At 33.8% G+C, this 16,546-nt stretch overlaps 3 protein-coding genes across 4 annotated transcripts in view; all 3 read right to left on the bottom strand.

Annotated features, from left to right (window-relative positions):
* LOC123013586 (probable multidrug resistance-associated protein lethal(2)03659) overlaps window positions 1-1,719 on the bottom strand; it is a 17,656-nt gene extending 15,937 nt beyond the window's left edge. The window contains exons 1-3 of the mRNA XM_044412199.1: window positions 1,540-1,719; window positions 1,259-1,492; window positions 776-1,206 (exon numbers count right to left, since the gene is read on the bottom strand). Coding sequence (XP_044268134.1) covers window positions 776-1,206; window positions 1,259-1,492; window positions 1,540-1,628 — 754 coding nt within the window. The 5' untranslated portion in view covers window positions 1,629-1,719. The remainder of the gene's footprint in view (window positions 1-775; window positions 1,207-1,258; window positions 1,493-1,539) is intronic.
* Window positions 1,720-2,844: 1,125 nt separating this feature from the next.
* On the bottom strand, window positions 2,845-8,979 carry LOC123013587 (probable multidrug resistance-associated protein lethal(2)03659). 2 transcript variants are annotated; one of them, XM_044412201.1, is made up of 10 exons: window positions 8,834-8,979; window positions 8,555-8,788; window positions 8,074-8,504; window positions 7,865-8,021; window positions 5,422-6,122; window positions 4,607-5,376; window positions 4,409-4,559; window positions 4,133-4,363; window positions 3,138-4,087; window positions 2,845-3,088 (listed from the first exon to the last, which is right to left on the bottom strand). In XM_044412201.1, the coding sequence occupies exons 1-10, from the start codon at window positions 8,920-8,922 to the stop codon at window positions 3,053-3,055; spliced, it is 3,750 nt and encodes a 1,249-aa protein (XP_044268136.1). In that variant the 5' UTR covers window positions 8,923-8,979; the 3' UTR covers window positions 2,845-3,052. The 2 variants fall into 2 exon arrangements, with proteins under 2 accessions (XP_044268136.1, XP_044268135.1); XM_044412200.1 differs by having other exon boundaries at window positions 4,607-6,122.
* Window positions 8,980-11,038: 2,059 nt separating this feature from the next.
* The window catches only part of LOC123012632 (sodium-coupled monocarboxylate transporter 1-like), an 8,580-nt gene continuing 3,072 nt past the window's right edge, over window positions 11,039-16,546 (bottom strand). The window contains exons 2-9 of the mRNA XM_044410672.1: window positions 15,124-15,486; window positions 14,805-15,082; window positions 14,685-14,752; window positions 14,483-14,637; window positions 12,400-12,540; window positions 12,135-12,353; window positions 11,814-12,084; window positions 11,039-11,766 (exon numbers count right to left, since the gene is read on the bottom strand). Coding sequence (XP_044266607.1) covers window positions 11,242-11,766; window positions 11,814-12,084; window positions 12,135-12,353; window positions 12,400-12,540; window positions 14,483-14,637; window positions 14,685-14,752; window positions 14,805-15,082; window positions 15,124-15,428 — 1,962 coding nt within the window. The 5' untranslated portion in view covers window positions 15,429-15,486 and the 3' untranslated portion in view covers window positions 11,039-11,241. The remainder of the gene's footprint in view (window positions 11,767-11,813; window positions 12,085-12,134; window positions 12,354-12,399; window positions 12,541-14,482; window positions 14,638-14,684; window positions 14,753-14,804; window positions 15,083-15,123; window positions 15,487-16,546) is intronic.

Here is a 16,546-nt window from a genome sequence, read left to right as displayed (position 1 = left end):
GAAAAAATAGTTAGAGTAAATTTTTACCCTAATCCCATCTAGTTTACGAAGCACCTAATTAAAAATTTCAAAATTTTATTTGTTACTTTTGTGAGTTAATTTGTATTTTTTTATGTTTAATTAGGATCTCTTATTTCAATTTAAAATAAAAACGTGTACTTAGAGATTTTTGCTTTTTAATCCGTCTTCTTTCATTTCATTTTCATGGACCAACAAGAAACCCCCCCCGAAATAAAATCCTGGTTACGGCCCTGGTTGTGCAGTACTCACTTTAAATTAAAATATCTTTAAAACGGTCCATTTTAGTGGTATAAAAAGTTATGCGTTTTTTATTTAAAATTGGTTACTCTATCGATTTAAGCAATAAAAAGTTAGTATTAAGAGGCCAAAAAAATGGAAAAACGCAGAAAATATAACTTGCAACTGCTGTAACCGGAAATTGAGTAGATGTATCCGGTTTTTGTGATTATTAGTTTAAAAGATATGTTCTCGCAAGTAACTATTCCAAATTTTATAATATTTGGTCAAATGGTTCCAAAGTTATTACAAAAAAAACAAATTTCCATACCCAAATTCCAAAGGCTGTAAAATTCTTATCAGTAGAGATAGGACACGAGTTTTTATAAAAATTAACATCATTTTATGGGTCATTTTTGAGGTTGAAATATTGCTTCATATTTATGGATAACCTAGTATATCTTACGTTTTCTGAATTACACTTGAAAAAGGTGTAGTTTCTACTTTAATTCTGTGACATTTTTTAGCTACAACTTACATTGTAAAGGCACAAAAATGAGCAAAAGGCCGGCTCCAGCAAGCGCAGCGGGATTGACAGTGGTGTAGAGTAGATAAATGACAACGAGAGCTTCAAGTGGTGCAATCACCAAATGGTGTATGTGCATGATCAAGAAATCAAACCGATTCACATCATTGGACATTAAATTAACAGTTTGACCGATCGTTGTATCAATTAAACTGCTTTTGCTCAGTCTTAGAGCCTTGCGGTAGAGCAAGGAACAACAAGCGACTCGTATTTTCATCCCAAGTTGTTGCAAACCAAAAAAATACGAATGCATGATCATTATATTTACGAATGATATTCCTATGATGCCAGTGGCGTACAAATAGGCCATTGGTTTGGTTATTTCGGCCTGGTTTGGGTCGTAATAGGCTAGGAGGCCTCCTATTAACATCGGTTGGGCCATTCTGAACAAAAACAACATTATTCACAATGTTTCAAATGGGAAAATGATCATACTTTACGATTAGTTCTTGGACGAGTAAAACAATTCCATAGAGTACGATTTCAAGACCGTAGACTTTCATTAACACTCGCCACAAGGACGGGTTTCTGTGATTGTTTTGCTCTTTGAGCCAAGTTTTTTCGAGTTTGTCCCCTAAAAGGTTGGATTTGTGGGCTTTTAAAGTGCCGTATAAGTCGTCCTCGGTGAGGTCTTTTTTGAAACCTTTGACGAATAATGGCAGTGCCCAGCTTGAAGTAAAATTGTTACTAATAAAAAACAAAAATTGGAAAATTACCAGAAGAATAATTTTGATATTATGTTGGCTTTTTTGTGAGGATGGATCTTCTTCTTGTATTCATCAATGGTTTTTTCTTTGCTTTCCATTTTGAACAATTATTTCACTTTAGTTTTTTACTCATTGATGGTTTCAAATCACACTTGGGATTAACAAAACGTGAGATTGCATTTTATAAAAGTTTTCTATTATTTCAGTCATTATCTTATCGTTATCTCCAACGATAAACTCGAAATGAATGTTTTATTCACATTTTTGTAATTAGATTTAAACTATGTAATCACGCTTAAGTGTACATTAAATACAATTGAAATTATCGCAGTGATAAACATTTCCTTTACAGTTATGTCACATATTTGTTTTATCTAAAAATAATTTTGTAAAATCACTCATAGATAATAATGAAACGATAATAAAAGATTTGCAAATGTAGAGAAACAATTATTTTTGTCCGCAAACGTCAAAAAAGTGACCACTTTTATGACTAAATGTCACAAGTCAAAGTTTATCTTTCAGTCATAGAGTAAAAATTTTGTTTTTGCGCTTAAGCGATTTTACAGGAGAGGTAGGTACATTTGAGTGCAAAAAAAACGCAAACTGTCAAAAACTAAATTATGAAATTTTTCAGGTATTTACATACTGTGTTCCCAAAAAGGTTAGAAAATCGTGACAAAGACAACGTCAAAAAATTGGCACTTATAGAGGCCAAATTACAATATAAAAAAATCAATTTGCGTTTTTTTTTTGCACAACAAGTGTGCATTATAGATTATTATTAACATTTGACATTTTGCACTACTAACTGCACTAGTTAAATTAATAAACATTTTCAAAAATCTCAACACAAATTCCGAAACTGACGCGTGACGTTTGTTATGATTTCATTGTAAAGCGTCCTGATTATTTTGTTCATTTACTTGCTAATTTTAGTGTTGCTCTTTGCTCTCAAACTGAATACGTTTGTGGATAAAATAGTATATGTTATTCGGAGTAAAAGTGAGTTTATGTGGTTCGGTAAAATAAACGTTCAGATTCGCCACATAAACTATAATTTTTACACCTAGTAGCCTAATATACTATTTGTTGGCAAAACTGGTTTTTTGATATTTATGTACAAAAAGACCAAATAAGAAGGTCCTCAAAGTAACAAAAAAATGCTTTGTGTTTCCATTTTTGTTCTTTTACAACGTTTTTGGGTTTTTTTCTCTTTTTTATTTGTTTGTTACTTTAGCTTTTTAAATAACCTTGAGGAAATGTACTAATTTAGTCTTGGTGAATGAAACTCAACGAAATAAAAACTCGTTACATTGTTGAATCGTTTTTAATTTTATTCAAGGATAGTTGTTTTGTTAACAATAATTATTTTAACACTTTATTTAAGATTGTGCAATTGTTATGATAACATAGACAATTACGGTACCTACGCAAGTACTTCATTTTTCAAATAAAATATGTGCTACATCATGTTTACCTAAATCTTTTGATAAAAAACACACAATGCATTTATCTTTAGCTAGATGACTTTTTCTTTAAGAAATTTCCTATAGTTCTAAAAAAAGAAGAAATTATTTTTACCCATCACTGAAACCGCTACTTACCTCATGGGCAATTTTGGTCAAATTTTCCGCCATAGCCCTCCCCGTCTGTGTGACTAGATTGTAAAAAATCCCTTCAGTATTTTGCAACAGTAAATAGGGATGATCCAACACCACAATCCTCCCATTATCCAAAACCAGAATTTTATCCGAATCAATAACAGTAAATAACCGATGGGCAATCGTCAAAACCGTACAATTCTGAAACTTTTTTCTTATCGTTTTCTGAATCAACTCATCGGTTTGCAAATCAACATTCGCTGTGGCTTCATCAAGAATCAAAACTCTGTTTCTGTGAAGTAAAGCTCTCGCCAAACACAAGAGTTGTTTTTCACCCACACTGAAATTCGATCCTTCTTCTGAAACGGCACTTGAAAGCCCGCCAACTAGCTCAGAAATCGTAGATTTCAGCTCAACTTCAGCCAAAGCATTCCACAACTCCTCATCGCTGAATTTCTCAAACGGGTCGAGATTTTTTCGTAACGTTCCAGAAAATAACACAGCTTCTTGAGGGATTATCGAAATCGCTGACCGCAAGTAACTTAGGGGAATTTCACTCGTATCCACCCCATCAATGGTGATTTTCCCTTCAATGGAGGCGAGACGGAACAAAGCCGAGATTAGGGACGATTTCCCGGCACCAGTCCTGCCAACAACACCGATTTTTTCCCTTGAAGCGATTCTACATTTCAAGTTTTTGAGAACCAAGGGCCCATCTGGGGAGTATTTCATTGAGACGTCGTCAAAATCGATGTTTCCCGCCGAGGGCCAGTCTTTGGGTGGGATTTTCTTGCCTTGATCTGGCTCTGGGGGCACTTGAGTGTACTCAAAAATGCGCTCAACTGAAGTCATTTGGTTTTGCAAGTCGCTCCATTGCCGGATCCCCCTTTGCAACATTCCAGTCAAAGCGATCGATTGCGTGATGGCTAAACCAACATTTCCTCCGTATTTTTCTAAATCAAAAACTCATTTATTGAAATTAAACGAAATTTAATCACCTGTTCCGATAAATAGGAAACTTAGAATTACAATTCCAACGTAAATAACGCAGTTTACATCCAACCAAAAAGCAAATGTTCGACTACAAGCAATATACATGTATAGAGCCGAGCTGTGGTGGTTTTGTATGTTATCGAACTCTTCTTCCAACACTTCTTCAGCATCAAAAGCTCGAATTGTTGAAAGGCCTTGCAGCGAAGCCGTCAAGTGTGAGAACATAGGACTTCGGGCTAAAATTTCCTCAGAAATTATTTTTTTTGTCAACTTTTACTTACCAGTCCCTTCGATTCGTTTCAAGTTTCGACTAGTGGCCAAAAAAACGGTTTTGTAACCATAGAACAATCCAAAAATAAAAATTGTTGGTATTATAATCCATATATTTACGGATGATATCACAATAGTTATCGCAACGACGTTTAAAGCAACCTAAAGAAAAAAATTAATAGAAATTTCTGATTTTTTCAAAGTCTTACATGAATGGTGTCTGAAAGACATGAGGGCACATTTTCATCGACAAGACTCGTGTCTCTTGAAAATCGATTCAGGACACGTCCCGAAGGATTCGTGTTGAAAAATCTCATAGTGGCAATCACTATTCTGCCAAACATTTTCTCATGCAGCTTTTGGCACGTTTTCATCGAGAATTTAACAAAACACACCGAATTCACTAAAACCATGAACGTGAGTGAAAGAATTAGAAGCACATACGAGTATAGAAGACTATTGGTTGTAAATTGAGTGTTTGTTTCGTTCAATTCGAGCCGTTTTTGCTCAAGATTTACCCAAAAAGTAAGAAAATAATCAACACAACTTGACGCAACTTGTGTTATAACAAACGTCAAGAGGAGAAAAATTGGGAAAAAATGATTATCTCCCGCAAGAAAATAATGCAAGTAAACTTTTTTCGAAATTGTGCCTAAACTGCGCTCCTCTTTGACCTCCGAGGGTAACTTGGAGGGTTCTGAAACTGCAATTGAGTCATTTTCTTGGACGGAATTGCTCTCGTGTGGAGTTTGCTCGACTTCGTCGAGCAATTTAGCAAAGTCACTGTGCTTTTTAAGCTCGTTGTAGGTGCCATTTAGAGTGACTTGTCCTTTATCAAGTAGATAAATCTTGTCAACTTGACCAAGAAACTGGATTTGGTGTGTTACCAAAACCCGGGTTTTGTCTTTCAAAAAGCCCAAAATACACTGATCGAAGAGTTGTTTCCCCACATGTGTGTCAACAGCCGATAGAGGATCATCTAGTAAATAGATATCAGCATCTTTGTAGATAGCTCTTGCAAGACTTACTCGAGCTTTTTGGCCCCCACTTAACATCACGCCTCTTTCACCTACAATAGTCCTATCACCGTATGGAAACAACTGAAAGTCTTGTTCCAAAGCGCAAACCTTGACCACTTCCTTGTACTTGTCAAGATTCATTTTTTCACCAAATAGTATATTCTGTCTGATACTCGACGAAAAAATCCACGGTTCTTGTGCCGCGTACGAAATTGAACCGTTTATTTCCACCCCTCCTTGAGACAACTCGACTTCGTGAAGAATCGTTTGCAAAATTGTGGTTTTCCCACTCCCCACACGCCCAATTAAGCCCACTAATTGGCCACAAGACACGGAAAATGATACTTTAGTTAAACTATTCTCCTCGTTCCATTTGACACAAGCTTCAGTTAAAATAATCGAATCTGGGCTAAATCCATTTTTGGTTTTTTGGGTTTCTTCAGCAAGGAGAAAGTTTTGGATTCGGCCAAGCGAAACGTTGATTTCAGCCAACAAAGCAATGCAACGGGGAAAATGCAAAGTTAAAGTCTGGCGTAACGTTCCATAGAATGAAGTTACAACGAATACAAACTGTGCTTGGAGTGTGTTACCACTCAAAACATAGGTCAAAACACAGAGAAATATCGACAAGGGGATCAGACACGCATTTACAGAGCGGTAAATCGCACGAAGATAAGAGTTAGCTTTAATTTCGTGTAGCTCCAATCTGAAACAAGATTGTCAATTTTGGGATTAGCCCACTCAAATTAGATAAAAATAGGGCGATCGGTGGAAAAAAATCCTAGAGAGTTGGAATTTTTTTTAAACGCTTTCTTTATTATTGGGTAGACATATATCAAGTCCCCGAAGGTGGGGGGGCGAGCTCGAGGAGGAGGAGGGTGCTAAAGGTGTCTTTTTTTGTTTTTTTTGCTTATATCTCGGAAACTATTACTCCTAACGGTTTTTGCCTGCTTATCAAAATTAAAGCCTACAAAATTTTCTACAAAAATGGTCCTTTGCATTTTTGTTATAGGACTAACCGTAAGCGAGTTATAGGGATGACAAAAAAACATCATTTAAAAAAATGTGCTTTATCCGCATTTAAAACAGAATTAATCTTGTGATTCGAAAAAACTGAAAGCAAATTGAATTATTGGGTGCAACACTTCATTAGAGAGTCTATAAAGTCTTCCGAGTCATCCTTATATGCTGAACTAGCATTTGCCTGCGACTTTGTCCGCGTGTATTTCTGATATAAAATGGGAAAAAGCCCGTTTACAAAACCATTCCATAGGCTTAGGCATTCTATAAAGCTAGATAATTACCTATATTATGTATAGGATTCAGTTAAGTAGTCTCGTTCTTTGCATGGGCTATGTTTATGGATAAATATTAAATGTTGATTTTCATAAAATGTCGTCTCAGTGCACTTCTGCACTCTCAAAATTCGAAATTTCATGTTTCTAATTTTGTTTTTAAGCGTTTAAACTCTATTTTATTTCATTAAAATTTGAAAAGTGCACTTCTACACTCTCTAAGGATCATATTTTCTAAATTTAATGTTTTTATATCCCCTTAAATGTGTACACGTTTTATTCCCTTAAAAACTAATTTTCGAAAAATCTGATTTTAATGCCCCTTTACACCTCTAAAGAATTTTATGTTTATATCTTTGTTTAAACATTTACACCCCATTTAACCCCCTTATAGATTGATTCTTTCTTATCCAAAATTTTTATTTATATCTCGGTTTAAATGTTTACACCCGAGTCACCTTTCAGCCAGACCGCTTAGTTGGGGAACGCTCTACACATATAAATACTTACCATATCCTAATGAAATGTGTTTCAAAGGATTTTTAATGCAATTTTATGCAGACTCCAAACTTTTGAAGCCTACGGTTGGTCCTACAACAAAAATGAATAGGACCATTTTTGTAGGAAATTTTGATGCAGAAATAGACTTCTACAGAAAATTCTGCATAAATTACATAAACGATGAGTTTGTATTTATAGACCCTCGTGACTCCCCCTTCCTTTAATGAAGTATTGGACACAGTAAATTCAATTTACTGTCAGTTTTTTTTTTTTTAAATTACAAGACTAATTCTGTTTTAAATGCAGATAAAGCACATTTTTTTAAATGATGTTTCTTTTCTGCCCTATAACTCGCTTACGGTTAGTTCTACAACAAAAATGCAAAGGACCATTTTTGTAGCAAATTTTGTAAGCTTTGCTAAGAAGATAAAAACCTATAGGAGTGATAATTTCCGAGATATAAGCAAAAAACCAAAAAAAAGACACCTTTAACCCCCTCCCCCTCCTCGAGCTCGCCCCCCACCTTCAGGGACTTTTGATATATGTCTACCCAAGTATAAAGAAAGCGTTTAAAAAAAATCCAACTGTCTAGGATTTTTTTCCACCGATTTGTCTAATTTGACTGGGCTAGATGCAAAAAAACAAAATTTACCTTCGAGCCATTTCAACCAGTTTTGAAAACGGTTTCTCCCAACTGAACATTTTTATTATTTTTATGCCAGAAATGATCTCGTTCATTAACCGGATTCGGTTATCGGTTTTTTGGGCCGTTCTGCGACGATAAAACGCCGTTAATTTACCCATGTAAACTAAAAGTTTTGCAAACTTAATAAAAAAAAAACAATTTTGGAATACACTCACCTTGAATGGGGATAAAAAACATCACGAGTCCAACCCCAACCATCGCAGCTGTGTTCACAGTGGAAAAAAGAAGATACAAAACGATCATTGTTTGAATCGGTGCTAGAAACATTTGATGCATGTGTAGGCAAATATAACCGAAACTGTTGACGTCACTTGACATTAAATTAACCATCTGCCCAACTGTACTTTTCATTAAGGCGTTTTTATTTAGTGTCAAAGCTTTGCGATAAATTAGTGATCGACAGGCGACTTGCATTTTCATGGCGAGGTGTTGCAAGCCCAAAAAACACGAATGTTGAATGAAAATGTTGGAAAAAAGGAGAAATATCAGCGCAGAGGCGTACAAATAAGCCCAATTTTTCGTTATGTGTTCTTGATCGGGGGCATAATATTCGAGAACTTTTCCAACTAGTAGAGGTTGTGCCATCCTAAAATAAAACTACTTGGAGGAAAAAAATAAAAAAAGTTAGTTTCTCACTTGATGACCAGTTCTTGTATTATGAGGAAACAAGCGTAGAAGAGAATTTCGCGATAAAACACCTTGATTATGACTTTTCGCAATGAGGGGGTTTTGTGCTTGTTTTTTTCCTTTTGCCAAACAAGGCCCATTTTGTCGGCTAAGGTTTTGGATTCGTGTGATTTGAGCGGGCCGAAGAGGTCATCCTCGTCGAGGTCTTTTTTCAAGCCTTTGATGAAGGTTGGTAATGCCCAACTGTTTAAAATTTCACAATTGATCTCGAAATTGTTAAAAACTTACCAAAAGAATAGAGAAGAGAAAAAGTTGGCTTTCTCTTTTGGGTGCACTTTCGTGAGTGATTTTAAATTTTTGCGTTCGCTGTCCTCCATTGGATTAAAATTTAATTTCTATTATTGTTGTTAACAAAACGTTACACATGTACACAATTCAGTGTCTGGTTTGATACTGCGGTTCTATCGCTTTGTTGTTGTAAATAAACAGAACAATGAAATAACGAATTTATTTATCTACATATTTGAAATAGAGGTGTGAGTACTTATGTGAAGTACAAAAAATAACGTCATATGATGTCACTATGCGCAATATCCTTGTAAATGTGTGTAAACTATTCATTAAATCGTCTACTGTCCGAAAAATTGAACCATGAATGACGTCAGTAGAAAATTAGTGTTTTTTTGGAACGCTATTTACATTATTTAACGTAAATCTAAGATAAAATACATCTTAATAATGATTATTCACGTTGAAAAATTACAGTCCGGCTATTATTAGAAAATAATTCTCTTGTTTGAATTTACGTTAAAAAGCAAACCACTAAGTATTACCAAGAAATGATGATTTTATGACGTATTAACAACTACAAGAGAGAGAGAAAAGCAAAAAGTTCTTATGTTTTGTTATTATATAAGGATTACAAAAGGAGTTATCAGAGGAAATCATGGGAAATCTGAGGCACTCACAGAAAATCATAAGGAAATCAAAAGAAATCATGCGAAGTCAGAAGAAATTGGGGAAAATTATGAGGAAATTAAGGAAGTCAGAGAAAGTCCAGATAATCACGGGAAAACAAAGAAAATTATACCTAAAGCAATTAGAATATATTAGAGGAAACGAAAGAAATCAGGAGTTATCAGAGAAAAATTATAAAAGTAATCAGGGGAAATCGGAATAAATTATGGGAAATTAGAGAAAGAAATCAGGAGAAATTAAGAAAAATCATGAGGAAATCAGAAAAAAAATTATCAAGAGGCAATCAGGAGATATTTGAGGAAATTATGGGAAAATCAGAAGACACTAGGGAAATAAAGATCATGAAGAAATCAGTAAAAATTAGAAGAAATCATAAAAAAACAAGAGGAAATCACAGAAAATTATGAAGAAATCAGAGGAAAGACAAGAAACCATAGCATAATCAAGAGGAAATCAAAGAAATCAAAGGAAATCATAAAAATTAAGGAGAAATCTTGAGGAAAATAATCATAGAAAATCAAGAAAATCAGGGGAAAGCAAAAAAAATTTGAAGCGATTAGAGGAAATCGAGGGAAACAGAGAAAATAGTAAGGATATTAAAAGGAAATCAGGAGTTATCAAAGGAAATCATAAGAAAATCAGACAAAAACCATAAAGAAATCGTGAGGAAGAATCGAGAAATCAGAGGATCTCTTGAAGGAATGAGGGGAAATTAGGGAAATCATTAGGAAATCAGAGGCAATCATAACGAAATCAGAAGAAATCATGAAGAATATAAGAGAAATCAGAGGAAAACAAGAAAATTATAGGAAATCATAAGGAAATTATGGGGAAATCAGAAGAAAGTAGGGAAATCAGATAAAATCATGAAGAAATCAGTAAAAATTAGAAGATATTATAAAAAACCAAGAGGAAATTACAGAAAATCATGAAGAAATCAGAGGGAAGACAGGAAACCATGACAAAATCAAGAGGAAATCTTAAAAATTAAGGAGAAATTTTGAGGAAATTAAGAGTGATCAGAGAAAATCAAGAAAATCAGAGGAAAGCAAAAAAAAATATGAAGCAATTAGAGGAAATGGGGGGAAACAGAGAAAATAGTAAGGATATCAAAAGGAAATCAGGAGTTATCAGAGGAAACAATGAAAAAATGAAGAAAATCATAAGAAATCAATATCAGAGGAAATTGGAAGAAATTTAAATCATGAAGAAATCAGAAGAAACGAGGAAATTATGGAAAAATCAAGAGGAAATCTTGAAAAAATCTATTTTTTGTATAACTATTTTAGTTATATGATCAACTAGAAAATTACAAATATCTGGAAACTTTTTAAAAACCTTAGTAAAAGAAGAAAAAATAAATTTTGTATGCAGTTTGTGTTTTTATAACCGACTGTAGTTTGTGATACCTCGGTGGTGCTACAGTATTTCTTAAGTTCAATCTTTTCCATAAATGAATGATAATTTTTTAATTATAATAGGATTTTTTATGACAAAGAAACTCTAAATAAAATGCACGTTTTCCAAACACTTTATTCATATAATTGAACAAAACGCTTTGTAAGTACATTCTAATAATAAAGCTATATATTTTATAAATTATTGTCTGACAGAAGAAAAACTTATCTTAATAACTATTTACACACAAAAATACTGTCAACAGTCTATTATTAAAAATAATACTTTTATTTGCACTTATGTTCCAACTTTGAGTTTTGCTAAGTCGTTACTAAAAAACTTGAAGGTGCTGAAATTTTTCGAACTTTTTCAGTTACTCTCTCTTGCGGTTTATTTTCTTCATTTATATCCAAGGCTATGTTAAAAACTCCAACAAAGGCGTTATTTTGCGTCTTATTAGTGTGGATTTTCAAGGGAAGATTTAGCCTTTCTTTAGTTTTATTTGAGAGTGAGAAAAGAAGGTTTTTAATGGGTGGCGAAACCAGATTCCAATCAGTTTCATGAGGATCACTACAACCAACTAGAAACGATGAAACCAAACCGATGAAAACTGTCATCAGAAAACCCAAAGCCGAGTACCAAATGTACGAAATTCGAAAGAGGAAAAAGACTGAACTTGTCGAAATTTTTTCATCTTGTAATAGGCTTGCATTGAAACAAGTACAATTATCAATATTGGTGGGTTTGGATTCTTCAATTAAATCCCCATTAGCGATGGCAACTTGTTGTCCAACACACATCACAGTAATTAAACACACAGCAATTACACTCCCGAAAATTGCTCCCTACAAAATTCCATTACTCAAATATCAAATTTTCAAATAAAATTTACTTTTGAGTTTGCCCAGGGGAAAAACATTCCAAGGGAGAATAACCCAAGAGTCACACCTCCAACCATCCCATTGAAACTTATCGCAACTTGCATAATACTCCCCAGTTGTGCCACCACAAACACCAAAATAAAACTTATTGCGCCATACATGATGGAGATTGATTTGGCCCAAAATGCCCCTTTGGTTTCATGCAGAACGATTTTAAATGCCCCACAGACAAAATCTTGGATTGTGACTGCAGCCAAGCTGTTGAGGGCCGATGCGACTGTGCTATAAAATATTTTAGAAAAAAAAATAACTTCAAATTGTGCCTAAAATACCCTAAACTAGCTGCAAAAATTCCAGCAACAAAAAAGCCAGCAACGCCTTTAAAATGCCCCATTTCCGACATCACATAAAGGGGTAAAATCTGATCAGTTGCGGTAATTTCACCGGATTTAATCGGGTCGCAGTGTTGGTAATGGGCCACCATGATCATTCCAGTGTAGAAATTTATGACGTAAATTAAAATAAGTCCAAAACATGAAGTCCATAAAGCCCTAATAAAGATTTTTTATCGGTGTTAAAAAAGTCTACTTTACTTACGTTTTAACTTGACTGATATTTTCTACAGATAAATATTTTTGAATTGAGGCTTGATTCGAACAAAACATTGTCATCCAATAGAAAGTCCCGCCAATCACCACCGACCAAAAACTATGACGGATGGTGGGGTCCGGATTCAAACTAAAATTTAATTTAATAAAAAAAGTGAATTATAAGGAAATAAAAGATATCAGAGTTAATAATTAGGAAATCATGTAAAATTAGGGAAGTTATGAAGATAATAAAAGTTATGGAGATAATAATGAGGAAATCATGAGAAACTTGAAGGAAATCATAAGAAATCATGAGAAAATCTGAACAGATTACATGAAATCATGAGAAATTAGAGTTAACAATGAGGAAATCATGGGAAACTATCAAATGCATGAGGAAATCAAGGGAAATCATGAGACTATTAGGAAAATTAGGGGAAAATATAGGAAAATTATGAGGAAATCAGGCAAGATAGGGGAAATCATCGAGAAAATCAAGAGAAATTATGTGGAGATCAGGAAATCATGACGAAAGCAGGGGAAATTATAAAGAAATCAGAAAACGAGGAAATTAGGAAAAATCATAAGGAAATTAGAGGAATCAGTGGGAGTTATGAGGGAAATAGGAGTCAACAGGAAATCGGGGTAAATTAAGGAAATCATAAAAATCATTAGAAACTTACAGGAAATCAGGAAAAATCATGAATCATGAAGAAATCAAAAGTAACAATGAAGAAATCTCGGGATTAAATTATCGATATTATGAGGAATTTCAGAGGATATCATAAAAAAATAGAAGCAAATTATGAGAAAATTAGGGAAAGAAAAGAAAGAAATCAGGGGAAATCATGAGAAAATCTGAAGAAATTATGAGAAAATGACAAGAGATCAGAGGAAATAATGAAAAAATCACAGGAAATCATAAGGCACTCAGGGGAAATCATCAGAAAATCAGGAGGTATTAGGAGATTATAAGAAAGTCCAAGGAGATCAGAGGAAATCATAAAGAAATTCGAGGATCATAAGGCAATCAAAGGAAATCAGGGGAAATTAGGGAAATCAAGAGAAATCATGAGATTAGGAGAAATCAGAGCAAATTATGAGGAAATTAGGGAAAAATAGTGAAATCATGAGCAAATCAGAGGCAATCATGACGAAGACCCTAGAAATCATAGGAAATCATGAGGGAATTAGTGAAAATTAGGGAAATTATGAGAAAATCAGAGACAATCATGATGAAATCATGAGGCAATCAGTGGAAATTATGAGAAAATTAGGAGGAGTCAAGAAGAAATTGGGTAAATTAAGGAAATCATAAGAAACTTACAGGAAATCAGGAGAAATCTTGATAAAATCATCAAGAAATCAAAAGTAACGATGAAGAAATCAGGGGAATAAATTATCGAAATTATGAGGAAATCAGAAGAAAGCAGAGGAAATCATGAAAAAATCAAGAGAAATCAAGAGATAATCATGAAAGCATCAGAAAAAATCAAAGCAAATTATGAGAAATCAAAGCAAATTATGAGGAAATTGGGTGGAAATAGTAAAATCATGAGGAAATCAGAGACAATCATGACAAAGACCCTAAAGATCATAGGAAATCATGAAAGAATTAGGGAAAATTAGGGAAATTATAAGAAAATCAGAGACAATCATGATGAAATCAGAGGAAATCGTAAGGAAATCGTGAGGAAGTCTCTAGAAATCAGAGGATCTCTTAAAGGAATTAGGGGAAATCATTAGGAAACCAGAGGCAATCATAACGAAACTAGAAGAAATCATGAGGAATATAAGAGAAATCAGAGGAAAACAAGGAAATTAGAGGAAATCATAAGGAAATTAGAGAAAATTATGAGAAAATCAGAAAAAATTAGAAGGGAATCATGAAGTAATCAGAGGAAATCAGAAGGGATCAGCAGGATTACAGGAAAATCAGAGGTAATCATAAGGAAATCAGGGAAAATTATTATAAAAATCAAAAGGAAATCAGTGAGAATCAAAGGAAATTATGAGGAAATTAGAGTAAATAAGCACTGGCTAGGATTTAAACCAAAGTTTAATTTAATAAAAAAGAAGAAAAAACCCACTTGAAAATTTCTAATCGTCCCGTGTTGTAATTATGCGACCAGATTGCGCCAGTTCCCCCAACGAATTTTTCCCCTAAATACACAATAAGTAGAATTGAACCGATTAAAACACCAGCTTGGAACGTATCAGCGATAATAACAGCTTTCATTCCTCCCTAAAACAACAATTTTTGATGTAATATTCATCAAAATTTTGACTCACCTGAGACGCGTAGAAAATACAAACGATGTAAACCACACTCACCGCCACGTATACATTTAAACCAGTCACTGAAACGCAAATTAATAACAAAATTAACTAATAAATAATAAAGCACAATACCATGACTGAGTGCCAAAGCTGGGGCATAGACCGCAACACTCATATACAAAACCATTTGCAAAATATAAAGCCCACTCGCAAAATACCTCACCGAAGAGTTGAATCGTAGAGACAAATACTCATAACTGCTTGTTAAACGCAATTCCATGAACAAGGGTAGGTAAAAACGGGCAGTTAGAGGTACCACGAGGAGGAAAGCGCAGCAAATCATCAAGAATTGGGTTCCGTAGTTGTACATTTCTGCTGGGTTTCCCAACAATTCGATTGCTGTGATAAAACTAAACAGAAATTTTGGGATTGAAAATTTGAGAGTTTTTACCTCGCTGCGAGTGACATGGCCATGGGGAAGGTCCCCATTGAGCTTCCGCCCAAGAGGAAGTCGTCACTGGAGGCGTGCTTTTCGCCAATGAAGCCGTAAAAAACGCCGATGCCACAGGAGACCAGCAACATCGCTCCAAGAACCAAGTAGTCGGGCCAGGAAAATGTGTTTTTGGTTTTTTCGTTGTCTTCACATTGTTTATCGTATTTTGTCTCGTTTTTTTTGCCTTCACCCAACTGTGATATCACCAACACAAGGAATATTGCTAGTTTTAATCTTGAGTAGAGACTACCGTTGAACTTCATTTTATATTCGTAATAAATTACAATAAATATTCTTCTCTTAATAAATTAACGTTAAGACCTAGAAACACATTAATTCAATTCTTGTCCTATTATCCCAAATTTAAATATGTGAAAATGAAAATAAAGAAACATTTGTAACGTTCCTATGAACAGGATGAATTTACATTGATAGAAAAAGTTTTAAATGACTTTGAACAATTAAATTATTTTTCTAAAAAAAATTGCTAAATGTGTTAAGTTCTCTTTGATTTCTAAAGTGTAATAAAAAATCTTATTTTTTTTAACTATATTTTGCAAAAAAAATCAGAGGTAATAATTAGTAAATCATTAAATACGAAAATCATAAAGGAATCAGAGATATTAATGAGGAAATCATGAAGAAAACAGAAGTAATAATGAGAAAATCAGAGAAAATTAGGGAAATCAGGAGAACTCATAAGAAAATCGGGACAGATAAGATGAAATCATGGAAAATTATAGAATACATGTGGAAATCAGGCAAAATCAGAGGAAATTCATGAGATCATCAGGAGGTGTCAAGTAAATCATGAGGAAATTAGGGAAAATTGAAAAATTATGAGGAAATCAGAAGAAATCATGGAGAAAATAAAGAGAAATTATGGGAAGATCAGGAGACATCAGAGCAAATTATGAGGAAATTAAAGGAAAATAGGGAAACCATGGCGAAATCAGAGGAAATCATGAAGAAATTAGAGAAATTTATTAGAAAATTATAAGAAATAGTGAAGAAATCAGGGGAAATTACGAGGGATCAGGAAGAAATCAGGGGAAATTAAGGAAATCATAAGAAACTTACAGAAAATCAAAAGAAATCATGAAAAAATGAGAACAGATCAGAGGAAATTATGAAAAAATCAAAAGTAAGAATAGTAAAGTAAAAATAGAAAAAGTAAAATAGAAAAATTCTGAGGAAATCATGATAAATTATGGGGAAATCAGAGGAAAACATGAGAAAATCGGAGGAAATCATGGAAAAAATCAAGAGAAATCATGGGAAGATCAAATGAAATCAGAGCAAATTATGGAGAAATTAAAAGAAAATAGGGAATCCATGACGAAATTAAAGGAAATCATAAAGAAATCAGAGAAAATTATGA

Source organism: Tribolium madens, unplaced genomic scaffold (assembly GCF_015345945.1).
Source record: "Tribolium madens isolate multiple individuals breed KSU strain unplaced genomic scaffold, Tmad_KSU_1.1 Scaffold_96;HRSCAF=242;Tcas5.2_LG5, whole genome shotgun sequence".
NCBI classification, from domain to species: Eukaryota; Metazoa; Arthropoda; class Insecta; order Coleoptera; family Tenebrionidae; genus Tribolium; species Tribolium madens.
This window is presented reverse-complemented; position numbering and strand designations above follow the sequence as displayed.

Bases quoted from the DNA above. Each gene is read 5' to 3' on its own strand.
- LOC123013587 (XM_044412200.1), bottom strand. From the start codon at position 8,922: ATGGAGGACAGCGAACGCAAAAATTTAAAATCACTCACGAAAGTGCAC. The intron at 8,022-8,073 runs GTGAGTGTATTC...CAAAACTTTTAG, and splicing joins GTTTTTTATCCCCATTCAAG to TTTACATGGGTAAATTAACG. The intron at 3,089-3,137 runs GTAAGTAGCGGT...TTCTTTTTTTAG, and splicing joins TGACCAAAATTGCCCATGAG to AACTATAGGAAATTTCTTAA.